Source organism: Ranitomeya variabilis, chromosome 2, assembly GCF_051348905.1.
Source record: "Ranitomeya variabilis isolate aRanVar5 chromosome 2, aRanVar5.hap1, whole genome shotgun sequence".
NCBI lineage: Eukaryota > Metazoa > Chordata > Amphibia > Anura > Dendrobatidae > Ranitomeya > Ranitomeya variabilis.
Genome location: NC_135233.1, coordinates 568,645,368 through 568,673,076, shown reverse-complemented (window position 1 = coordinate 568,673,076; position 27,709 = coordinate 568,645,368). Strand labels below are relative to the sequence as shown.

The 27,709-nt window shown below is 41.5% G+C and overlaps 1 protein-coding gene and 1 long non-coding RNA gene across 9 annotated transcripts in view; one reads left to right on the top strand and one right to left on the bottom strand.

The window, feature by feature from the left end:
• The window catches only part of CBLN1 (cerebellin 1 precursor), an 11,102-nt gene extending 4,093 nt beyond the window's left edge, over positions 1 to 7,009 (bottom strand). The window contains exons 1-2 of the mRNA XM_077288240.1: positions 4,477 to 7,009; positions 2,797 to 2,916 (exon numbers count right to left, since the gene is read on the bottom strand). Of these exons, the coding sequence (XP_077144355.1) occupies positions 2,797 to 2,916; positions 4,477 to 4,734 (378 nt within the window). The 5' untranslated portion in view covers positions 4,735 to 7,009. The remainder of the gene's footprint in view (positions 1 to 2,796; positions 2,917 to 4,476) is intronic.
• LOC143807060 (uncharacterized) overlaps positions 5,035 to 27,709 on the top strand; it is a 96,435-nt gene continuing 73,760 nt past the window's right edge. For 6 of the 8 annotated variants that reach the window (XR_013221635.1, XR_013221637.1, XR_013221633.1 and 3 more), the window contains exon 1: positions 5,253 to 5,372. This is a non-coding gene — a long non-coding RNA (uncharacterized LOC143807060). Of the gene's footprint in view, positions 5,144 to 5,252; positions 5,373 to 7,107; positions 7,323 to 27,709 lie in introns of those variants that run through there. The other 2 variants (XR_013221631.1, XR_013221632.1) reach the window with 2 other exon arrangements.

The window sequence follows — 27,709 nt, the reverse complement described above, 5'->3', positions numbered from 1 at the left end:
CTATCTATCTATTATCCATCTATCTATTATCCATTTATCCATTATCTATCTATCTATCTATCTATCTATCTATCTATCTATCTATCTATCATCTATCCATTATCTATCTGTCTATTATCTGTCTATTATCTGTCTATTATCTATCTATCTATCTATCATCTATCTATCTATCTATCTATCTATCTATCTATCTATCTATCTATCTGTCTATTAATCTGTCTAGTCTCTTGTCTGTGATAAATACATACCACCTTCTCTTATTATGTATTTAGACACATTTTCCCCGTTTCTTACATAACCTTTTCTCCTGTCTTGTGTTCCATTTTCCTAATACTAGGGGTGTCAGTGAGTGCCGGTGCCATCACATTGGCATATTGTTATACGATGCAGGAGGGTTACCTGCCATATTGTACAGACCACACCGACATCCTGGTGGGTTGTGCCAGATGCTTTGTTACATCTGTGTAAGATATACTTTATATGGACGTTTTTCAGCACATCTGACCCATGAAGTAGGACTGATATTACCGGTCAATGGTCACTTTTATAAGAGCAGTTACGTTACACGGGGTTAGATGATTAATGGGGTAATATCTAAGGGGCAATTTACTGGCACTTTAATGATGACACATTGCTCAGTGTAAATTTCTTGCTGCAAACATTGCACTAAGCAGAACGTCCAGGTGTGTGCTATCTAGACACAAATATTAAATGACCAGCGCATCAGAATGTAGAAGTGGCTGACTCCGGAGACAAGCAGCGAGCACCTCGCCATATGAATCCCCATTATCATTTACCTGTCATATCCTCCTTTTTCCAAAATGTAACAACAGTCATTACTTCTTATTCAGTTGTCATCTTTGCGGTTTCACATTTAGGAAAATGTTTAACCTCAAAAAGTCAATTACTAGTTATGTGATGTGATAGTTTATCCCATGAACCGATACACATGAATGCGTCTGTTTATAGCATTGTGCCAGAGATACATGGGATCCGTGAGCCTGGTGATGGGCTCCACGTCATCACATGCCCATGTCTCCAGCAGCGATGCTTTATGGTGGATCACACCAGGAGCATAAATAGGACACATGAGCATATCACGTCTCACCGAGCCAAAGGCTGCTTGTTAGGAAAGCATTGCCATTAATATCTCCTGCCCACTCTGAAGACTCTTCTATAAATTAACACCCATTTTTAGCCCATTAGTTTCACACCCTGTTTGCAAATCGTAGTGTACAACTAGGGTGAAAGGATAAGAAGCCGTCTTTTTAATGGAAAGTAGTAGGATGTAGAGTGACATCTGAAGGAGCCATATGGTGGATACGCCGGTAATATGGGCTACATTGGCTGCACGTGCCAACTTGTATGGGCCTTATATTACCGGGGTGAAGTGTGTGTTGTAACTGGCTCCATCCCCAAAGGGGTTAACTGCTTGACCTTAAAAACACCATGGGTTAACAGACATATATATATATATATATATATATATATATATATATATACTATTTACTACTTCCAATAGTGTTTGCAGTGTATGTGTGTACATTATATATATATATATATATATATATATATATATATATATATATATATATATATTTATATATATATTTATATACACCCCAATTATAGAAGTTTGAATGGTATATATATATATATAAAGAAAAAAGGAGGCAGCACTCCAATAAACGATGAAAAATGGGAACTTTATTAGCCCATATGGTGTGTCAACGTTTCGGCTGTGACCAGCCAAGCTTTCTCATTTGTTGGAGTGCTGCCTCCTTTTTTTTAATGTTTATACAAATGGATATTTGTTTGGAGGGCACTGCACTAGATAGATAGATAGATAGATAGATAGATAGATAGATAGATAGATAGATAAAATAGAAGTATTTATTTGGGTGCATATATTTATATATATGTACGTATTTATATATATATATATATATATATATATATATATATATATATATATATATAGTGTGTATATATATATATATATATATATATATATATGCGGGTGTGTATATGTGTGTGTGTTTATATATAAATATATATATATATATATATATATATATATATATATATATATTAATATTTATAAACTATTCAAATTTCTATAAGTGAGATATGTGTATCAATATATACATCACTTATAGAGATTGGGATATTTTCTTAATATATACACATACATATGCAGAAATATCTATATGTGTGTGTATAGATATATATATATATATATCTATACACATAAGAAACTAACAAACATTCCAATTTCTATAGGTCAGATGTATGTATATATATATATATATATATATATATATATATATACTCACAATGCAAAAACTATTTCAAAACACATTAGAAGACGATTTACAAATCTATCGTGTATATATAACGTGGTGCAAAAAGGCCCATTCTATTCTTGTCCATTTTCTGTAATAAGAAGAAGTATTAAACACAAATTCAGTTCCAGTGTTGAATATATTTTAATGATCTTAATTCAAATGTCGCGTTTTATAAGGACAAAGAAATAATAAATCCGCCCTGTCCTCATATAGAAATGACGCCTCATCCGGAAGGATGTACATTTCTTAATACTACCAAATGGGTGTAAGTAATGATGCAGGTTTTCTGTAGATTTCGTTGCTGTTATTTATTTATTTTATTTTTTTAGCCCAAACCTGGAGTAAGGAAACGGTAACGAGTCACACCGCACCTCTCATCCGCATCCACTCCAGTTTTAGACGCAGTAAACTGCGTGTGTGAATGCAGCCCAACTTGTAATAACCTTACCTGAATGGTTTGCCGGTTGTACACTTTCACCACATGGAAATTGAAGCTGTAAATCCCTTTTCTGGGTGACACGAAGGTGCTTCGTTCTGAATCAAAGTGGCTTCCAATATTAACCAATGTCTAGATTTGGAGAAAGAAACCCCAAAATATCCAAGTTTAATGTGATTAATAATAGATTGGCCTTCTAGGTACTATAATATTCTGTAAGCAATCCTTATACCCTAACTTGTCACATGTGATGCTTAGTAACTGCTGACGATTTGCTTAGGATGGCCATAAATAGGTAAATATTGATTCTAGAACTCCTTTCTGTGTGTATGTTGTTTACTAAAAATTCTAATATTATTTCAGAAGATTCTAAATATTCCAGATAATGGTGTAGGAAGAAGGCAAGATATCAAGGCAGTAAATCATCTGACAATAAGCTGATGATAACTGGGTATATTTTACAGCACCGCAGGACAGCTTTGTAGTGCGGAAAGATGTTAATATAAACAGTAGTTTTTAGTTCCGGTTGGGTCATAAAACCACCAGGGTGATCAAACCGTGCAGGATAGGTTTATTGCTGTTATATATGGCCTGCTGCAATATTCTCTGCCAGTTTACACCCTATCAATCATTTCAGTAGGATCTCGTTGTCACTTCTGCACTGGTTATATTAAATTAAATATCCTTTGTATACTACGTCATAGGGAAACGTTAGTCTGACAGTATATTGGCAATTTCAATGTCTTCGTAAATTTCCAAAAAAAAAGTGTCATTCATTTTCGTAGGCAGAATAAATGGTTTTGTATTGCCATGGTAGAGAAAGTACTGGAAGAATAGTTCTTCACCAGCCCTTGTTGCATATTCTCGAGCCAATATGATAATATTCTAGGTGCGATTTGCACGTGATCATTGAATGGGAGTTGAGACATTAGGAGCTTTCTAAACCAGTTCTTAAAAAAAAAATACCATTCACATAAAAATCATTTATCTTCCAAAAAACTTATATTTCACCCTTTTAGTTCTAGGTACACAATGTCAATGAATGCAAGCACAATGATCAAGAACAAAGGAAAATCTTAGACATTGGTGAAACCAGCAGAGATGACAATAGCTCCAAATATCAGTGATACTAAAACTATGACCACTCATAAATTCTTGATACACTATACTAAGGGTTACTAAGAATTGTTAAACCATAGATTTCTCTGGAACTGTATGAGTTGACCTGTTAAATCAAATGTCTTGAAAAACTTATTAATAGTTTGCTTGGGTTTGGGAAATGGATTAAAAGGGTTAATTCCGATCATGCTACTTAGAGAAAAACATAAAATCTTCGCCTCCCACTATAATTGACTGGTGTAGATAGGCTGATGGCTTTGCTTCTATATACATGGCACCATCATCTCACGGTTGACAACTTTTTTTACGGACACATTAAATGGAATCATTAAGACTGTAAGTGTTACGTATCTACAGATCCTATATGAAGACGTTTAGCTGCATTCCCTGTGAACTGTGAAAGGGTGATAAATAAAGTCATAAAAACCTAAACAAGTCCATTTTTTTACAGACACTAAAAAAAATGCTTTTTTTTTACGGGCTGTCCAGAAATTCCGGGAGGGTTGACGACCCTACGCGCTACGTCCTGAACCGATGCTATAAAACAAGTCACGCTCTTCATGCATTGCTTACCTGGTCAAAGTATATAATCATAGTTCTGTTACTCATCTCAGAGGGTTCGTGATTTGTGCTCCTGATAGCCGAGAAAGCTACTTTGGCACTTCCAGAGCGCACAGAGATGCCCAGTGCCGTGCCGGTTGGGTCAGCAGTTGGGTTAGAGTCACAAACCACCAGGCATTTCCCCTCCAGTAGAATAGGTTCTGTTTCATTCTGACCACTGGTCATCCCTGCCAGCCATGCCAACCCCAGCACTAGCTCCAAGACCCACATTGCTATGGCTGAGCAAGTACAGTTAAAGGCAGAGATCCACTTGGGCACTCACACACCCTAAGGTCCCCCTTAGCTTCCCAATCTCCTCCCTTCTTCTCCTGGTAGGAAATAGACCATCAACCTTTCGAGATGTCCAAAGAGTCTTAATGGGGGGAGAAGCGGAGCTACTCTTAAAAGGCACTTTACCCACTTGGATAAGAGCTCTCCAGTGTGTCCATTCAGCACCTGCCTCTTCTGGCTCCTGGCGCTCCTCTCCTAGGAAGGTCTGGCTCAGTATTTTAGCCCTTGCATATCAGCTTTGCCCAGTGCTGCTCCCTTGGATGAGCTCAAGACATAGTGTAGCTCCTGCTACAACATAGATGCATCCACTACTACAGAGCAAAAAGCTGAAAGATGCACAAGAGGGAAGGTGGGGGCCAATCTGCAACACCTCCCTCCCCACTCATCGCCAATCCACAGTCACAAGCCTTCACAGGGCAGCGAATCTTCAGCTGGGCAGCTTCCCTCCATGTGACAGCTGTGGCTTTGTTATAGGAGTCAAAGGCAGGTGGTGACTGCTTCTCTCTCATTCTTGCTCAGGTCTGAATATGGCAAATGGATCATTACTGCTCCATCTTCCTTGCACTGCATCCTACAAGGTAAGTGAGAGTGGCAGATACCAGACACACCAGTCAGTTCTTGCACTGGAGCATCCTCCTCTTAATTCACTCGCTTTGACTACAGTGCACAGAATTGACTATATAACATTTCCAGGCAATATTTTTAGGAGATCTGCGCCTTTTTTTTTGAACAGTGTAAACACGTGCATAGGGAAATAAGTATTAGCCAGGTATCCTTGGAAACTGTCAAGAAGACAATTTTCTGGATATTTGCTTTCTGAGCTGCTGCACCTTTAGGACTTGAGCTGAAAAAAAAATTTCATTTTTGGAGGGATTACAAGACAGGATTATAAGAGTCAATCGCATTATTAAATGACGTTGGTGGAATTCATAATAGTGACTCTGCGGCATATGGAAGTTTTACCTAAGTGCATATTTTCTCTTGTGAAATCTCTAATAATAATCATATACTTAGGTGTTTTTAATTAATGCAGAAAACATAGCAACTTTCAGTGATTAATAAACAAAAAAAGTATCAACAAAGGAATGATGTAACTATTTACATGTTTATGTCAATATTGACAGAATGTAACAGTTTCAAGAATTCCGAAATATAAATTGTATCAAATGCTATTATAAAATGTTCCCTTCTTTGTGCCAAGTGCATAGCTATAGGGGGGCTCTAGTCATGAAGCCTGAGAGGGGCCCCTGTAAAAAAAATCAGTATTAGAAATGGGATGTAGATTTTACAGGAGCTTCAAGTTTAACTTTTGGTCTGTGATTTTTTTTTTCTCTTTAAGAAAAGTAATAAAGTAAACTAAAGCATTACGTCTACTTCTTCTTTCTGGCATATATTCCTTTTTAAGATTTTAACTCCTCTATAGAGGTGTTTGGCAGGTAAGGGGTAACTTAAGGTGGCGTTCACCATTGAAAGGGATTAGGTTTTATTCTAGCAATAACTCCTGGGTTTATATGACAGATACCCAGATTCCAAGGACAAGCAACACTCCAAACAACCAGCCTGGGGCCAAACATTTTTTATTGTAGCCGTTGTATTTTAGCACCAGCTGAAAGATTTCCAATATCCACTGAACTGCATCCATTAAGGCTAACATCACACAGTCTCAGATTACTTGTGACTCTTCCCATTTTAGTAACTTCGCTGATAAATGTCACTGCTAAATGAAAGACTGTTCTGCTTAAATTGTAGCTTTTCTCAGTCTCAGGCCCTTCAGGTTATCAGGTTATACACCAGCACTGCTACATACATCAGTCTCTGTATACTTTCCACGGTTAAATCAATATATATGTGATATGTGATGGGGTGGAATAAGAGATTTGTATCTTTTTTTTTTTCAATAGGTAATTAGTTGGAATTAAATATTTAGGATAGATGGATTTTGTCTACTGGATCTACCTATTAATATAAATTTTTGCACTAATTATACCATATTTCATCATTTATCCAAAAACATGTATAATCAAAAGTTTATCTTCACGAAAATGTCACCAATATGAGCCATCAGAACTGCTCAAAAAATGCAACACAGCTTATAAGGTGATCAATGGGTGAACAATTTGTACAAAATGTTCCAAAAAGCACCAGAAATAAAGCAAAAAAAAAAATTGTATATAATTTTATATTGGCTACTAGCAAACATCTAGTATTAGAAAAGTACTCCTCCCATCAAAATGTATATGCACTTAATAAATTGCAATCATCATATTATATAGCATTGGGTACTTACAATTGCTCATTTCCTCTTTCTCCCAGCTAATTCTTCTCTATGACATCATGTGATTATAACCTGATCAGCCGAATATCCCTGGAAATAGGAGGTCAATTGTGTCTGCACAAGTCATAAGTCACTGGAGGGAGGAGTTGGATCAGGAGTTTGAGAGGAAAATGATAAGTGTAGGGACAAGAGACTTCCTGTTTCTACATACAGCAAAGAGAATGAGCTGGGTAAAAAGGCAAAAGGAGCAATTGTAAGTACACAGTATATAATATGGTGATTGCAATATATTCAGAAAATAAAAACTTTTATGAGAGTGCTTCTTTAATAACAACTGAAAATGTCCAAAAAAGCAAGCAGGATAGCTTTACATAAACTGCCAGTGCGCCCCATTTTTCTAGTTAAGCTTGAGCATAAATATTGATGTGGACTTCAGGTACATTATATTCATATCAGCTGCCATTGTAGTCAGCATATATTTTCACATCTGTTCCATCTCATTGATTAGGATTTAGTTGAGGCCCACCAGTTGAATACACAATGTAGTGTATGTATTTATTTGTTCGTTATTTTCCTATTCTAATAAGTAATTTAATTGTTATCTATAAATGGCAAATTGAATTATATCTCTAATATATTTATAGTACTTTAATGTAGCTGTTCTACTATCATACCATGTGGACACCACTTCAATAGTCATGTGTATTTACATATTTTTATAAAAATATTTTTCTACTGAATTAATATTTTTGTATTTTATCTTTATAACTTAAAATATGCTGGGCACTGTTGTACATTTTTGGAAGAAAATTACTCAATTAGTGTCTTATTGAGTCTGTACTGGTAAACATATACCATGATTGATACAATTATTAACCCCTTCATTACCTTGGGATTTTCCGTTTTTCCGTGTTCGTTTTTCGCTCCCCTCCTTCCCAGAGCCATAACATTTTTATTTTTCCGTCAATATAGCCATGTGAAGGCTTATTTTTTGCTGGACAAGTTGTACTTTTGAACAACATCATTGGTTTTAGCATGTCATGTACTAGAAAATGGGAAAAAAATTCCAAGTGCGGTGAAATTGCAAAAAAAGTGCAGTCCCACACTTGTTTTTTGTTTGGCTTTTTTGCTAGGTTCACTAAATGCTAAAACTGAGCTGCCATTTTGATTCTCCAGGTCAGTACGAGTTAATAGACACCTAATATGACAAGATTATTTTTTATCTAAGTGGTGAAAAAAAATTGAAACTTTGCTAAAAAAAAAAAATAAATAAAAAAAATTGTGCCATTTTCCGATACCCAAAACGTCTCCATTTTTCATGATCTAGGGTCGGTTGAGGGCTTATTTTTTGCGTGCTGAGCTGGCGTTTTTAATGATATCATTTTGGTGCAGATAGGTTCTTTTGATCGTCCATTATTGCATCTTAACCCCTTCACCCCCAAGGGTGGTTTGCACGTTAATGACCGGGCCAATTTTTACAATTCTGACCACTGTCCCTTTATGAGGCTATAACTCTGGAACGCTTTGACGGATCTTGGCGATTCTGACATTGTTTTCTCGTGACATATTGTACTTCATGTTAAAGGTAAAATTTATTCGATATAACTTGTGTTTATTTGTGAAAAAAATGGAAATTTGGCGAAAATTTTGAAAATTTTGCAATTTTCCAACTTTGAATTTTTGTGCCCTTAAATCACAGACATATGTCACGCAAAATACTTAATAAGTAACATTTCCCACATGTCTACTTTACATCAGTACAATTTTGGAACCAAAATTTTTTTTTGTGACGGAGTTATAAGGGTTAAAAGTTGACCAGCAATTTCTCATTTTTACAACACCATTTTTTTTTAGGGACCACATCTCATTTGAAGTCATTTTGAGGGGTCTATATGATAGAAAATACTCAAGTGTGACACCATTCTAAAAACTGCACCCCTCAAGGTGCTCAAAACCACATTCAAGAAGTTTATTAACCCTTCAGGTGTTTCACAGGAATTTTTGGAATGTTTAAATAAAAATGAACATTTAACTTTTTTTCACACAAAATTTATTTCAGCTCCAATTTGTTTTATTTTACCAAGGGTAACAGGAGAAAATGGACCCCCAAAGTTGTTGTACAATTTGTCCTGAGTACGATGATACCCCATATGTGGGTGTAAACCATTGTTTAGGCGCATGGCAGAGCTTGGAAGGGAAGGAGCGCCATTTGACTTTTCAATGCAAAATTGACTGGAATTGAGATGGGACGCCATGTTGCGTTTGGAGAGCCCCTGATGTGCCTAAACATTGAAACTCCCTACAAGTGACACCATTTTGGAAAGTAGACCCCCTAAGGAACTTATCTAGATGTGTGGTGAGCACTTTGACCCACCAAGTGCTTCACAGAAGTTTATAATGCAGAGCCGTAAAAATAAAAAATCATATTTTTTCACAAAAATGATCTTTTCGCCCCCAATTTTTTATTTTCCCAAGGGTAAGAGAAGAAATTGGACCCCAAAAAATGTTGTGCAATTTGTCCTGAGTACGCTGATACCCCATATGTGGGTGTAAACCATTGTTTGGGCGCATGGCAGAGCTTGGAAGGGAAGGAGCGCCATTTGACTTTTCAATGCAAAATTGACTGGAATTGAGATGGGACGCCATGTTGCGTTTGGAGAGCCCCTGATGTGCCTAAACATTGAAACTCCCTACAAGTGACACCATTTTGGAAAGTAGACCCCCTAAGGAACTTATCTAGATGTGTGGTGAGCACTTTGACCCACCAAGTGCTTCACAGAAGTTTATAATGCAGAGCCGTAAAAATAAAAAATCATATTTTTTCACAAAAATGATCTTTTCGCCCCCAATTTTTTATTTTCCCAAGGGTAAGAGAAGAAATTGGACCCCAAAAAATGTTGTGCAATTTGTCCTGAGTACGCTGATACCCCATATGTGGGTGTAAACCATTGTTTGGGCGCATGGCAGAGCTTGGAAGGGAAGGAGCGCCATTTGACTTTTCAATGCAAAATTGACTGGAATTGAGATGGGACGCCATGTTGCGTTTGGAGAGCCCCTGATGTGCCTAAACATTGAAACTCCCTACAAATGACACCATTTTGGAAAGTAGACCCCCCTAAGGAACTTATCTAGATGTGTGGTTTGCACTTTGACCCACCAAGTGCTTCACAGAAGTTTATAATGCAGAGCCGTAAAAATAAAAAATCATATTTTTTCACAAAAATGATCTTTTCGCCCCCAATTTTTTATTTTCCCAAGGGTAAGAGAAGAAATTGGACCCCAAAAAATGTTGTGCAATTTGTCCTGAGTACGCTGATACCCCATATGTGGGTGTAAACCATTGTTTGGGCGCATGGCAGAGCTTGGAAGGGAAGGAGCGCCATTTGACTTTTCAATGCAAAATTGACTGGAATTGAGATGGGACGCCATGTTGCGTTTGGAGAGCCCCTGATGTGCCTAAACATTGAAACTCCCTACAAGTGACACCATTTTGGAAAGTAGACCCCCTAAGGAACTTATCTAGATGTGTGGTGAGCACTTTGACCCACCAAGTGCTTCACAGAAGTTTATAATGCAGAGCCGTAAAAATAAAAAATCATATTTTTTCACAAAAATGATCTTTTTGCCCCCAATTTTTTATTTTCCCAAGGGTAAGAGAAGAAATTGGACCCCAAAAAATGTTGTGCAATTTGTCCTGAGTACGCTGATACCCCATATGTGGGTGTAAACCATTGTTTGGGCGCATGGCAGAGCTTGGAAGGGAAGGAGCGCCATTTGACTTTTCAATGCAAAATTGACTGGAATTGAGATGGGACGCCATGTTGCGTTTGGAGAGCCCCTGATGTGCCTAAACATTGAAACTCCCTACAAGTGACACCATTTTGGAAAGTAGACCCCCTAAGGAACTTATCTAGATGTGTTTTGAGAGCTTTGAACCCCCAAGTGTTTCACTACAGATTATAACGCAGAGCCGTGAAAATAATTTTTTTTTTTTTCTCAAAAATGATTTTTTAGCCCCCAGCTTTGTATTTTTACAAGGGTAACAGAATAAATTGGACCCCAAAATTTGTTTTCCAATTTGTCCTGAGTACGCTGATACCCCATATGTGGGGGGGAACCACTGTTTGGGCGCATGACAGAGCTCGGAAGGGAAGGAGCGCCATTTGGAATGCAGACTTAAATGGATTGGTCAGCAGCCGTCACGTTGCATTTGCAGAGCCCCTGATGTACCCAAACAGTACAAACCCCCCACAAGTGACCCCATATTGGAAACTAGACCTCCCAAGGAACTTATCTAGATGTGTTTTGAGAACTTTGAACCCCCAAGTGTTTCACTAAAGTTTATAGCGCAAAGCCGTGAAAATAAAAATTCTTTTTTTTTTTTCACAAAAATGATTTTTTAGCCCCCAGTTTTGTATTTTCACAAGGGTAACAGGATAAATTAGACCCCAAAAGTTGTTGTCCAATTTGTCCTGAGTACGCTGATACCCCATATGTCGGGGGGAACCACTGTTTGGGCGCATGGCAGAGCTCGGAAGGGAAGGAGCGCCATTTGGAATGCAGACTTAAATGGATTGGTCAGCAGCCGTCACGTTGCATTTGCAGAGCCCCTGATGTACCCAAACAGTACAAACCCCCCACAAGTGACCCCATATTGGAAACTAGACCTCCCAAGGAACTTATCTAGATGTGTTGTGAGAACTTTGAACCCCCAAGTGTTTCACTACAGTTTATAATGCAGAGCCGTGAAAATAAAACATCTTTTTTTTCCCACAAAAATGATTTTTAGCCCCCCAAATTTTTATTTTCCTAAGCATAACAAGAGAACTTGGACCCCAGAAGTTGTTGTTCAATTTGTCCCGAGTACGCTGATAACACATATGTTGGGGTAAACCCCTTTTTGGGCGCACGGGAGAGCTCGGAAGGGAAGGAGCACTGTTTTACTTTTTCAACGCAGAATTGGCTGGAATTGAGATTGGACGCCATGTCGCGCTTGGAGAGCCCCTGATGTGCCTGGACAGTGGAAACCCCCCAATTCTACCTGAAACCCTAACCCAAACACACCCCTAACCCTAATCCCAACGGTAACCCTAACCACACCCCTAGCCCTGACACACCCATAATTCTAATCCCAACCCTAATCCAAACGTAAATGTAATCCAAACCCTAACCCTAACTTTAGCCCCAACCCTACCTTTAGCCCCAACCCTAACTTTACCTCCAACCCTAGCCCTAACCCTAACCCTACCCCTAACCCTAACCCTAAACGTGACTGAAATACGTGGCACTGAAATACGTGGCACTGAAATACGTGGCACTGAAATACGTGGCACTGAAATACGTGGCACTGAAATACGTGATACGTGGCACTTAAATACGTGGCACTGAAACACGTGGCACTGAAATACGTGGCACTGAAATACGTGGCACTGAAATACGTGGCACTGAAATAAGTGGCACTGAAATATGTGATTTGTGGCACTTAAATACGTGGCACTGAAATACGTGGCACTGAAATACGTGGCACTGAAATACGTGGCACTGAAATACGTGCAACTGAAATACGTGCAACTGAAATACGTGGTACTAAAATATGTGGCACTGAAATACGTGATACGTGGCACTGAAATACGTGGCACTGAAACACGTGGCACTGAAATACGTGATACGTGGCACTGAAATACATGGCACTGAAATACGTGGCACTGAAATACGTGGCACTGAAATACGTGGCACTGAAATACGTGGCACTGAAATACGTGGCACTATGACTGTCAGAAAATGTTCATTAAACGGTTAGGGGTGAGGTTAGGGGTAGAGTTAGGGTTAGGGTTTGGATCCCTTTATCACCTTGATGGTGGTGGGTGGCTTTTCAGTGTGTTTTCTGTTTTTTTCGATAAAAATGCATGCGTTTTTAACGCAAACAAACGCATGTGCTTAAAAACGCAAGAAAATACTGCAGGTTGTATTTCTGAAAATGAACGCATGCAGAAAAAAACCGCATGCGTTTGAAAACGCGACCAAACGCGTACAAAAAAACCGCATGCGTTTTCAATGTTAAATATAGGGAAAAAACGCATGCGTTTTTTTGTGCAAAAAACGCTGCAGACAAAAACGCAACTGTGAAACCAGCGACGCTTTTTATAGCAAAAAAGTTTTTGCGTCTCCACATTTTGAGACCTATAATTTTTCCACATTTGCTCCACAGAGTCTTGTGAGGTCTTGTTTTTTGCGGGACGAGTTGACGTTTTTATTGGTAACATTTTCGGACACGTGACCGTTTTTGATCGCTTTTTATTCCGATTTTTGTGAGGCAGAATGACCAAAAACCTGATATTCATGAATTTCTTTTGGGAGAGGCGTTTATACCGTTCCGCGTTTGGTAAAATTGATAAAGCAGTTTTATTCGTCGGGTCAGTACGATTACAGCGATATCTCATTTATATCATTTTTTTATGTTTTGGCGCTTTTATACGATAAAAACTATTTTATAGAAAAAATAATTATTTTGGTATCGCTTTATTCTCAGGACTATAACTTTTTTATTTTCTTGCTGATGATGCTGTATGGCGGCTCGTTTTTTGCGGGACAAGATGACGTTTTCAGCGGTACCATGGATATTTATATCAGTCTTTTTGATCGCGTGTTATTCCACTTTTTGTTCGGCGGTATGGTAATAAAGCGTTGTTTTTTGCCTCGTTTTTTTTTTTTTTTTCTTACGGTGTTTACTGAAGGGGTTAACTAGTGTGGCAGTTTTATAGGTTGGGTCGTTACGGACGTGGCGATACTAAATATGTGTACTTTTATTGTTTTTTTTTTTTAATTTAGATAAAGAAATGTATTTATGGGAATAATATTTTTTTTTTTTTTTCATTATTTTGGAATATTTTTTTTAATTTTTTTTTACACATTTGGAAAATTTTTTTTTTACTTTTTTACTTTGCCCCAGGGGGGGACATCACAGATCGGTGATCTGTCAGTTTGCATAGCACTCTGACAGATCACCGATCTGATTGAAGTGCAGGCTGCTTCACAGTGCCTGCTCTGAGCAGGCTTCTGTGAAGCCACCTCCCTCCCTGCAGGACCCGGATCCGCGGCCATCTTGGATCCGGGTCTGGAGCAGGCAGGGAGGGAGGTAAGACCCTCGCAGCAACGCGATCACATCGCGTTGCTGCGGGGGGCTCAGGGAAGCCCGCAGGGAGCCCTCTCCCTGCGCGATGCTTCCCTGCACCGCCGGCACATCGCGATCATGTTTGATCGCGGTGTGCCGGGGGTTAATGTGCCGGGGGCGGTCCGTGACCGCTCCTGGCACATAGTGCCGGATGTCAGCTGCGATATGCAGCCGACACCCGGCCGCGATCGGCCGCGCTCCCCCCGTGAGCGCGGCCGATCGGCTATGACGTACTATCCCGTCGGCGGTCATACGGGCCCACCCCACCTCGACGGGATAGTACGTCAAATGTCGGGAAGGGGTTAATGCAATGTTGCGGCGACCAAAAAAACATAATTCTGGCGTTTCAATTTTTTTCTCGCTACGCTGTTTAGCGATCAGGTTAATGCTTTTTTTATTGATAGATCGGGCGATTCTGAACACGGCGATACCAAATATGTGTAGGTTTTATTTTTTTATTATTGGTTTATTTTGAATGGGGCAAAAGGGGGGTGATTTAAACTTTTATATTTTTTTATTTTTTTCCACATTTTTTTTTTTTTTTTTTTACTTTTGCCATGCTTCAATAGCCTCCATAGGAGGCTAGAAGCTGGCACAACGCGATTGGCTCTGCTACATAGCAGCGATCATCAGATCGCTGCTATGCAGCAGAAATGCAGGTATGCTATGAGCGCCGACCACAGGGTGGCGCTCACAGCTACCGGGGATCAGTAACCATAGAGGTCTCAAGGACCTCTATGGTTACTATGCAGAAGCATCGCCGACCTCTGATCATGTGACGGGGTCGGCGATGCGCTCATTTCCGGCCGCCCGGCCGGAAGCGCCGGTTAAATGCCGCTGTCTGCATTTGACAGTGGCAGTTAACTAGTTGCGGGCACATGTCAGCTGTTCAAAACAGCTGACATGTCCCGGCTTTGATGCAGGATCACCGCCGGAGCCCTGCATCAAAGCGGGGTATCTGACCTCGGACGTACTATCCCGTCCGAGGTCAGAAAGGGGTTAATTTAAAGAAGCAGTGCTCCCATCAAAGTGTTTATCCTTTTAATATATTGAAATCTCCATATTATACTGCACTGTGCACTTACAGTTTCCCATTTTCTCTTTCTAATTCTTCTCTTTTCCATTAGGTCTATGAAATCACGTGATTAAAAACTGATTAGTTGAATCCTTCTATGCTCTATATAGAAACAGGAAGTTTCTTTTCCCTGCATGAGTCACTATTAGAACTATAATTCTACATCACTACACTGTCTCTGGCAGGAGGTGAAGCAGAGCACCTAGGTCAGGAGTTGAACAGAGGGTGGAGCTGAGCTGTCAGGGACTTTGAAATGATGTAGAATTGTAGTTCTAATGATGACTCATGCAGGAAAAAGAGTCTTCCTGTTTCTATGTAGAGCTTAGAAGGATTCAGGTAGTCAGTTTTTGATCCTGTGATTCATATCCCTAATGGAAAATAAAAGAATTAGCTGGGTAGAAAGTCAAAATTGGAAATTGTAAGTACACAGTGTTGTATAATACCATGAATGCAATATACTAAAATATAAAAATGTTGATAGAAGTGCTTCTTTAGTTTAAAGCTGGTTGTGTTCATCTATACCATATTGGCATTACATATTATAAAATCATAACATTTATGAGCTGTTCAAGTCATATGCTTGTTACTGTTTCTTGAGGGTTTCGGGATTGGAGATTACAAAGTAACAGTCAAATTACCGTAGTTGTTTTTTTTTACCATATTGCAATAAAAGTAAATAAAAATCACAATCTCCCCATCACTTACAGGCGTTAAAAAGGTTTTTCACTACTTAGACAATCCCTGTTTAAATAATGAAGTCCAGCTTTGTCGACGCCTTGTTTCCCGGTGACATTTGCTATGTCATGTGAGCCCTGCAGCCAATCAGTGGGCGCATGTCCTTTGTCCTAACCTTGAACGAACAGAAGTAGTGAGAGCACAGCAGCCTGATAGCAGCCGCTGATTGGCTACAGTGATTATGTTACATAAAGCCAAGGGGGACCTGCCGCCGACATCACTGGAACGGCACCTGCACGGAAAATGAATGTCTGTTATTTTTAGTTTATAAAGTTAACTACTTTATTTAAACAGGAGTTGTCCAGGTAGTGGACAACTCCTTTAATGCACATCACTTCAAAGGTTAATGACAGCATGTCCTTGGACCACTGAATCAGAGGTACACAAACATTGACTCACTACTTTCTAGAACAAAGCAGCCCCCCTGCTTATAAGGTGTCGGGGCTCCTATTATCTATTAAACCCTTTTATATTTGCAGCTGTTGGACATATTCAATGTAGGTCCTTTCAAAGAACCTTAGATACCCCCAGCATCTCCATGTGCCATACTACTATGGTCTACAAAGGAGTGGACACAGACAGCAGAGGGCCCCTTTGCATGAACAATATACAGTCCGTTTGCAGCCCAAAAATTGATCAGTATGCAAAATTCCACCTGCTTTCAAGCTGAGTGTGGGCCTCCTAATCTCTTGGGCCCTGAGTGACTGCACAGGTTGCAACAATGATGTGTCCACCCTGGTTCTTCAGCATTTAGTTTCTTAAAAACATTATTAGTATTAGACAAACCCTCCATTTTTTAATGGTGTGCTGAAAATGTACTGGTTAGGCTTCTTTCACACTTCAGTTGTTTGGTGTCAGTCAGGTCCGACATCGTGACGGATCGACGGATCCGTCACAATTGTTGAAAAACGGTACCAACGGATCCGTTTTTGTGACGGATCAGTTACACTGATCCATCACAAAAACGGATCCGTTGGAACCGTTGCGACCGTTTTTGCATCCGTTGGATCCGTTTTTTGACGGATCCGTTTTTTAAAAAGGGAGGATCTCAATGTGATTGGCTACTGGAAACTACTGGAAAACTATATATACTGTGTATTTACACCACATCTTTGAAAGGTTGTAGAGAAAGTGGCAGAGATGGAAGGAGTACTGGCGAACATTGTGAAGATATGTGCGGATTTTACTTTTGAGGCAAATCGGTTGGCAGTCATCGTTCGAGACAAGGAGGAAGAAAGACTGCGCATCCTGCGGCAGCGGCGGAAGAGAAGGCTGTGGATCCATCCCATCACAGCCCAACACATGACCCGTGGTGTTTATTCCACACTTTACATTGAACTGAGGGAAAACCCTCAGAAGTTCTTCAAGTATGTGAGGATGAAAGCCGAAAATTTTGAAATTTTATTGGGCCATGTGGAAGACTCTATAGGGAGACAAGACACCCAGATGCGCTTCTCTGTCATGGTTCCCAATGGCAGGGGAACGTCAGGACACATAAATAACGAACGAGCTCTTGGGTGATGGAATCTCGAGCTGACCGTGAACTAAACCTACCACACAACTAATAGTGGCCGGGGGGCGTGCCTACGTTTTATCCCTAGACGTCTCTCGCCAGCCGGAGAACTAACTTACCCTAGTAGAGGAAAAAACAGACCTGGCTTACCTCTAGGGAAATTCCCCCAAAAAGGAGACAGAAGCCCCCCACATATATTGACGGTGAGTTCAGAGGAAAAGACATACGCAGTATGAAGGTAGGTTCAGCAAAGCGAGGTCCGCTTACTAGATAGTAGAAAGATACAAAAGGGAACTGCACGGTCAGCTGAAAACCCTTTTAAAATACCATCCTGAAATTACTTTAAAACTCATGTGTCAACTCATGACACCGGAGTGGTAATTTCAGCCCACAAGAGCTTCCAGCTACAGAGAAAGACTTAACTGTAAACTGGAACAAAAATGCAAACAAACTTAGGACTAAGAGTCCAACTTAGCTGATCAGTAGTCTAGGAGCAGGAACATGCAACAGAAAAGCTCTGGTTACATTGATGGCCGGCAAGGCAATGACTGAAGAGCAGGAATAAATAGGAACTCCCCACTACTGATGAAAACAGGTGAACTGAGAAAGAAAACACACCCGAGTCACCAGTACCACTAGCCACCACCAGAAGGAGCCCAAAAGCAGATTCACAACAGTACCCCCCCCTCAAGGAGGGGGCACCGAACCCTCACAAGAAGCACCAGGGCGATCCGGATGAGCCCTATGAAAGGCACGAACCAAATCAGAGGCGTGAACATCAGAAGCAGTTACCCAAGAATTATCTTCTTGACCATAAACCTTCCACTTAACCAAATATTGTAGTCTCCGTCTGGAAATACGGGAGTCCAAGATTTTCTCCACAACATACTCCAATTCACCCTCAACCAGCACAGGAGCAGGAGGCTCGGTAGAAGGAACAACCGGCACCTCATACCTCCGCAACAACGACCGATGGAAGACATTATGGATAGCGAAAGATGCCGGAAGGTCTAAACGAAAGGATACAGGGTTAAGAATCTTCAAAATCCTATAAGGACCGATGAACCGAGGCTTAAACTTAGGAGAAGAAACCCTCATAGGGACAAAACGGGAAGACAACCACACCAAGTCCCCAACACGAAGACGAGGACCAACACGATGACGGCGGTTAGCAAAATGCTGAGTCTTCTCCTGGGACAACTTCAAATTGTCCACCACCTGTCCCCAAATCCGATGCAACCTATCCACCATAGTATCCACCCCCGGACAATCCGAAGACTCCACCTGACCGGAAGAAAAACGAGGGTGAAACCCCGAATTGCAAAAGAAAGGAGAAACCAAAGTGGCAGAACTAGCCCGATTATTGAGGGCAAACTCTGCCAACGGCAAAAAGGCAACCCAGTCATCCTGATCCGCAGACACAAAACACCTCAAATAAGTCTCCAAGGTCTGATTAGTTCGCTCAGTCTGGCCATTAGTCTGAGGATGGAACGCAGACGAAAAAGACAAATCAATGCCCATCCTAGCACAGAATGCCCGCCAAAATCTAGACACGAACTGGGTCCCCCTGTCAGAAACGATATTTTCCGGAATACCATGCAAGCGAACCACATTTTGAAAAAACAGAGGAACCAATTCGGATGAGGAAGGCAACTTAGGCAAGGGTACCAAATGAACCATCTTTGAAAAACGATCACACACCACCCAGATGACAGACATTTTCTGAGAAGCAGGGAGATCAGAAATAAAATCCATAGAGATGTGAGTCCAAGGCCTCTTCGGAATAGGCAAGGATAACAACAATCCGCTAGCCCGAGAACAACAAGGCTTGGCCCGAGCACAAACATCACAAGACTGCACAAAAACTCGTACGTCTCGAGACAGGGAAGGCCACCAGAAGGACCTAGCCACCAAATCCCTAGTACCGAAGATTCCAGGATGACCTGCCAATGCAGAAGAATGAACCTCCGAGATGACTCTACTGGTCCAATCATCAGGAACAAACAGTCTACCAGGCCGGCAACGATCAGGTCTATCCACCTGAAACTCCTGCAAAGCCCGTCGCAGGTCTGGGGAAACAGCAGATAATATCACCCCATCCTTAAGGATACCTGTAGGTTCAGAATCACCAGGGGAATCAGGCTCAAAACTCCTAGAAAGGGCATCTGCCTTCACATTTTTAGAACCTGGTAGGTATGAGACCACAAAATTAAACCGAGAGAAAAACAACGACCAGCGCGCCTGTCTAGGATTCAGGCGCTTGGCAGACTCAAGATAAATCAGATTCTTGTGATCGGTCAATACCACCACCTGATGTCTAGCCCCCTCAAGCCAATGACGCCACTCCTCAAAAGCCCACTTCATAGCCAAAAGCTCCCGATTACCAATATCATAGTTTCGCTCGGCGGGCGAAAATTTTCGAGAAAAGAACGCACAAGGTCTCATCACGGAGCAGTCGGAACTTTTCTGCGACAAAACCGCCCCAGCTCCGATCTCGGAAGCGTCGACCTCAACCTGAAAAGGAAGAGCAACATCAGGCTGACGCAACACAGGGGCAGAAGAAAAGCGGCGCTTAAGCTCCCGAAAGGCCTCCACAGCAGCAGGGGACCAATCAGCAACATCAGCACCCTTTTTAGTCAAATCAGTCAAAGGTTTAGCAACATCCGAAAAACCAGTTATAAATCGACGATAAAAATTAGCAAAGCCCAAGAATTTCTGAAGGCTCTTAAGAGAAGTAGGTTGCGTCCAATCACAAATAGCCCGAACCTTGACAGGATCCATCTCAATGGAAGAAGGGGAAAAAATGTACCCCAAAAAAGAAATCTTTTGAACCCCAAAAATACACTTAGAACCCTTCACCCACAAGGAATTAGCCCGCAAAACCTGAAAAACCCTCCTGACTTGTTGGACATGAGAGTCCCAGTCATCCGAAAAAATCAAAATATCATCCAGATACACAATCATAAATTTATCCAAATATTCATGGAAAATGTTATGCATAAAGGACTGAAAGACTGAAGGGGCATTTGAAAGACCAAAAGGCATTACTAAATACTCAAAATGGCCCTCGGGCGTATTAAATGCGGTTTTCCACTCATCCCCCTGCTTAATTCGCACCAAATTATACGCCCCACGAAGATCAATCTTAGAGAACCACTTAGCCCCCTTTATTCGAGCAAACAAATCAGTCAGCAGTGGCAAAGGATACTGATATTTGACTGTAATTTTATTCAAGAGTCGATAATCAATACACGGCCTCAAAGAGCCATCTTTTTTAGACACAAAGAAAAAACCGGCTCCTAAGGGAGATGAAGAAGGACGAATATGTCCCTTTTCCAGGGACTCCTTAATATACTCTCGCATTGCAACATGTTCAGGTATGGATAAATTAAACAAACGACCCTTTGGAAATTTACTGCCTGGAATCAGATCTATGGTACAATCGCAATCTCTGTGAGGAGGGAGTGAACCAAGCTTAGGCTCCTCAAAAACATCACGATAATCAGACAAAAATGCCGGAATCTCAGAGGGAATAGATGATGAAATGGAAACCAAAGGTACGTCCCCATGAGCCCCCTGACATCCCCAGCTTAACACAGACATTGCTTTCCAGTCAAGGACTGGATTATGAGATTGTAACCATGGCAATCCGAGCACCAAAACATCATGTAGATTGTACAACACAAGGAAGCGAATCACCTCCTGATGGTCTGGAGTCATACGCATAGTCACTTGTGTCCAGTATTGTGGTTTATTACTAGCCAATGGCGTAGAATCAATACCCTTCAGAGGTATAGGGACTTCCAGAGGCTCTAGATTAAACCCACAGCGCCTGGCAAAGGACCAATCCATAAGACTCAAAGCGGCGCCAGAGTCGACATAGGCGTCCGCGGTAATTGACGATAATGAACAAATCAAGGTCACAGATAGAATAAACTTAGACTGTAAAGTGCCAATTGAAACAGACTTATCAACCTTCTTTGTGCGTCTAGAGCATGCTGATATAACATGAGTTGAATCACCACAATAGAAGCACAACCCATTTTTTCGCCTAAAATTCTGCCGTTCGCTTCTGGACAGAATTCTATCACATTGCATATTCTCTGGCGCCTTCTCAGAAGACACCGCCAAATGGTGCACAGGTTTACGCTCCCGCAAACACCGATCAATCTGAATGGCCATTGTCATGGACTCATTCAGACCTGTAGGAGCAGGGAACCCCACCATAACATCCTTAATGGCATCAGAGAGACCCTCTCTGAAATACGCCGCCAAAGCGCACTCATTCCACTGAGTAAGCACAGACCATTTACAAAATTTTTGGCAGTATATTTCAGCTTCATCTTGCCCTTGAGACAGGGCCATCAACGCTTTTTCAGCCTGAATCTCTAAATTAGGTTCCTCATAAAGCAACCCCAAAGCCAGAAAAAACGCATCCACATTGAGCAACGCAGGATCCCCTGGTGCCAATGCAAATGCCCAATTTTGAGGGTCACCTCGCAGCAAGGAAATTACAATCTTAACCTGCTGTGCGGGATCTCCAGCGGAGCGAGGTCTCAGAGAAAGAAATAATTTACAATTATATTTGAAATTCAGAAAACGAGATCTATCTCCGGAGAAAAACTCTGGTATAGGAATTCTAGGTTCAGATATAGGAGCATGTATAACAAAATCCTGTAAATTTTGAACTTTTGTGGCAAGATTATTCAAACCTGTAGCCAAACTCTGAGGATCCATTTTAAGCAGGTGAGATCAGAGCCATTCAAGGGTTAGAAGGAGAGGGAGACAAAGACTGCAATTAGAGCTGAAATGCAACTGATTCAACTATAGAGCAAACAGAGGGGAAAAAAAAAAAAAAATTTGCAGACTTCTTTTTCTCTCCTTTCTTCTGCCAACAGTTTTAACACGTGGCCGGCCATACTGTCATGGTTCCCAATGGCAGGGGAACGTCAGGACACATAAATAACGAACGAGCTCTTGGGTGATGGAATCTCGAGCTAACCGTGAGCTAAACCTACCACACAACTAATAGTGGCCGGGGGGCGTTCCTACGTTTTATCCCTAGATGTCTCTCGCCAGCCGGAGAACTAACTTACCCTAGTAGAGGAAAAAACAGACCTGGCTTACCTCTAGGGAAATTCCCCCAAAAAGGAGACAGAAGCCCCCCACATATATTGACGGTGAGTTCAGAGGAAAAGACATACGCAGTATGAAGGTAGGTTCAGCAAAGCGAGGTCCGCTTACTAGATAGTAGAAAGATACAAAAGGGAACTGCACGGTCAGCTGAAAACCCTTTTAAAATACCATCCAAATACCAGTACCACTAGCCACCACCAGAAGGAGCCCAAAAGCAGATTCACAACACTTCTCCATATCACCAGCGGAGCGTCTCATGGTGACTATTCGGTAAGTTATTTTTTTTTTAAATGATTCTCATTCATCAGACTTATAACTGTAATGTTGTTTTTTGAAGTTTTTACCAATTATTGTCTTTTCCTTTTGTTAACAGATTCCTTGCAACTGGAGAGTCGTTCTCATCCCTACATTTTCAGTTTAGGCTTGGGATATCCACAATCTCAGGGATCATCAGAGACACCTGCCGGGCATTGTGGGAGTGCCTACAAGCAGAATACATTCCGGAGCCATCACAGGAGAGGTGGCTGGAGATTGCACAAAATTTTCAACAAATATGCCAGTTCCCAAATTGTGTCGAAGCAGTCGATGGGAAGCACATAAGGATCGTCAAACCTTCTCGCTCTGGATCAGAGTTTTACAACTATAAGAAGTACTTCTCAATCGTATTGATGGCCATAGCCGACGCACACTGCAAGTTCATTGCTGTGGATATCGGTGCGTATGGACGCGCAAATGACTCACAGATCTTTAAAAGTTCACCAATGGGGAGTCGGTTGTATGGAGAGACATTTGACTTTCCACCCCCTAGACCTCTCCCTGGAACCACCGGTCCACCATTACCATTTGTTTGCGTTGGAGATGATGCCTTCCAACTTTCCCCACATTTGCTGAAACCCTTTGGAAGTAGTGGACTGACCCAGAGAAAGAAAATTTTTAATTACCGCTTAACCAGAGCACAAAGAGTAGTGGAATGTGCTTTTGGCATCTTAACTGGAGAATAATGGAGAATACTACTAACTGCAATTAAACTGCAGACTGAAACTGTCAATGATGTGGTGAAGGCTTGCGTGGTACTTCACAATTTTGTTATATCAAAAGAACATGTTTCCCTGGAGGATGTGTCAGAAAGCACCTTGCGGGATTACAACAACACAACTTTTCGCAGTCCAGTGGCAGTCTCCAGAATGCAGGACAATTTTGCAGACTACTTTCATGTCTCCTGCAGGATCTGTTGACTGGCAGTATGAAATGGTGTAAAAAAAATTTTTTTCACACTTGTAAAATACCATTTTTTGGTTTGGTTACAAAACCTTTGTACTTTAAACTTACAGTATTGTATGTTTTGAACCGGTACCCTTTAAACATTTTCTACTGTTACTTTTACCATAACCTTGGTGGTTTTAATACAGTTTTAAAAAAAAAAAATACAAAGACAATACAATTTTTTAAACCAGAAAAAGTTTTATTTATTTACAAGAGTTTTAAAGGTTCTCATAATTTGGGGTGGAGATAGTAGCGGAGGGGCTGACAGGGCGGGCCACGTCGATAGGGGGGGACAGGACATCAAGGGGAGGAACAGAAGTGGAATGGGTGGTGAAAACATGAGGTTGGGCAGGGAGTTGAGGTACAGATGTGGTTTGTGGGAGGTATGGTGAAGGTGTTGGTGGGATTGGGAAAGGTGACGTTATAGGGGAAGAATGGAAAGGGGAAGGTAGGAACTGGGAAATACTGAGGGGAGAAGGAAGGTATGGCGAAGGAGTAGAAGTAGGATGGACGGGAGGAGGATGGACGGGAGGAGGATGGACAGGAGGAGGACGGACGGGAGGATAGACGGCGACTTGAGAGGGGAAAGGTGTTGAAACATGAAGGGTGGGTGGAGGGGCTTGGGACATTGCCTGCACTAGAGCAGTGTGGCAGCCTTGCATCACATGCATCTGCAGGTCAGGAGTTAGATTTTCCATGTGCCTGAGGACCGACTGAAAAAAGCAGTGTCTTGGTGACTGGTTTGCATCTGATTGCATCCTATCCAGACGACTGCTGAGTTCCAGTATGCTTTTGTTAAGCATACTGTACCCAGCAGATGTTTGCTCACCCAAAAGTTTGATGGCATTCTGGAAGGCTGCATTCAGATGCAAAAACTCAGGCGCATAGCTCCTTTCCTGACCTCTCTGGCGCTGCCGTCCTGACCCCAAAGGTGGTCTAGATGTTGCGGCAGTGTCAGAGGGGTGGGATAAAGGGAACTCTAACTCATCACCTGCAGCTTCAAGTGACGAAGTCCGCCCTGCTGCTCCAGCGCTGGTGGATGGGGCCGAGGGATCACACAAAAGGGAAGGTACAGATACAGAGGGGTCGACGTGGTCCCCGGTGGCGGACTCCTGAGAGATCGCTCCAGAGGGGTGCAACTCTGATGCAGGCTCCTGAGTGCTGCAGACAGTACTGTTAAAGAAGAAAAAAAAAAACAATTATTATCTTGATATCACAATTGCCCTTGCTGCCAAGAAAAATTGAAGGTTACACATTTTAACAGTTTGACTGAAAACATGTGGTGTTAAATATTTACCTTCTGCTCAGCAGCGTTGACCGGAGGAACGACAGGGCTCTCGCATATTTGTATCTGCTCCTGCGTCCACTAGATCCACTCAGGGCCTGCATCTCCTTGTTGAACTCCCTCTTGAAGCGATCCCTGAGTGACCGCCACCGCACGATAACCCTGTTACCTGGAAACATAAAACAAAAATTGGTTACTATACAACACATTAAATCATGCTAACATAAGGTAATGAAGTGTGAATACTTACGCGCTAGATCCTGGGCCCCAGCTTCGAGTTCCTCCCAGTTATCAATAACAACACTGCACACTTCCTCCCATAGCCGTCGGGTGACGAACTGGTCAGCATGGCGGCGGTCCGACATGTTCCATAACGGCTCCCGACTTTGGACCGCTTGGATGAGGGTGTCCACATCAATGCCCTCCTCTTCCTCATCCTGTTCGGGAGCACGCTGTGAAGCAACAAAAAAAATGAATAAAAAGGGAAAGATTATACCACATAAATTTTACAGTTTGCTAAACACCAAACCAAAAAAGGAACTTACTCTTTGGTGACCGCCGCGACTAGCATTACGACGACTATGGGAGGTGCTCTGAGGAACTCTACGTCGAGCCCCGGATTGTGAAGACTAATAAAAAAAAAATAATAATAAATAAATTATGTGCTTGGATGGAGGCATATGTACTGTGTGTGTACTGTGCTGAATGTTTGTGTTGGGTGTAGTGTGTTTTATGTGAGGATCTGTCTCTGCAAACTTACACTATGCGCTCCCGCTCCTCTCATTTCTCCACCCTGCCTGTCTCCTTCTGGAAGCCCCTCTGTTTCATCTTCCTGTGAAAACAGAATAAATACATATAGGGTTCAACAACATATAACCAGAGATGTACCAAAAAAAATTAATCAAGAAAAAAAAAAAAACCTCAGGTGGCTGACGATGTGAGGGGGGGCTCTAAGAAGAAGACATTATGTTTTCAAAACTTTGGGGGGCCTGCCTGCGTCTGTCTTGGTCCCTTGGTCCCTAGTCCCTTGGTCCCTAGAATCTGCAAGTATAAAGAGAGTTCTAAGCTACTATACAAAAGGATAGACGCAGCTTTTCGGGACTTTATACTTACCTCTGTTTTCAAAACTTTGGGGGGCCTGCTTGCGTCTGTCTTAGTCCCTAGTCCCTTGGTCCCTAGAATCTGCAAGTATAAAGAGAGTTTAAAGCTACTATACTATGTATTGGTATGCCAAATTACATTCCCCCCCCTTAAAAAATTTTTAACCACACCTAAAAAAAAATAAATAAAAAAAAAATGGTAACTTGATATGCTTGATGTACAAGCTGCAAAACCCTCCACCTCCTGTTTCAACCAAAAATTTCTGAAAAGCAACACCAAAACTACTTCAATCTTGATATGCGCCATGCGCATGTTGGTAAACCTACCCCACCCCCTCCTCCAAACACAGTTTCAACCTTATAAAAAATTTCCTTCATTCAAAGTTAAAATACCAATACCCAAAAATGATAATTATGGTTACCCTAGTTACTATTTTCTATAACCAGAACATTTTCTATACCAAAGGTTTGCATTCCGCATTTGTATATAGAACCTCAAACACCTTTACTGAATATAGACCAGTTTTACATTTATCTTGAAATCATACTACGGACAGTTTTGTGTAATTTTTATTACAATTTTTTTTTTTTCTTTTTTTTGGGTTGGAAAGTAGGAGCTACACTGCTCTTTATTTGAAATACCAGTACAGTATGTTAATGTATGAAAAATAAAAAAAAATGCAGGACACACATCACTTAGCATTTATACACACCACACACGTCACAGCACAGCCATTCAAAATACCAGCACAGTATGAAAAATAAAAATAAACAAGGCGGGCATACACACACACACACACACACACACACGCTGGATGGCAGTACTCACATAGCAGTGTCAGGCTGGGTTTTGATGGCTGCTAGCAGGGTCTCTCTTTTGCAGGCAGGGTCACTCTTTTGCTGGCAGGGTCTCTCTTGCTGGCAGGGTCTCTCTTGCTAGCAGTGTCTGTGTTCTCTCTTGCTGGCAGGGTCTCTCTTGCTGGCAGGGTCTTTCTTGCTGGCAGGGTCTGTGTTCTCTCTTGCTGGCAGGGTCTGTGTTCTCTCTTGATGGCACATTGAGGAATGAGGCCCACCTGTCCTGTTTATATAGTTTTGGGGTTGTCTGGGCAAAGTATCTACTTTTTGGAGCATGCTCAGTTGAAAAAAACAGATTGGGGCGACGGATCCGCCAAATGACGGTTCGCGACGGATCCGTCGCCCATAGGCACCCATTCTATGAATTGACGGTCAATTAGGCGTAGACAAAAAACGTTACAATGTCCGTCAATGTCTAAACATCGTCCGCCAAATTTCGACGGATCCGTCGCATGGCGGATGGAACGGACGACCATCCACCACAATCCGTCGCTAATGCAGTCTATG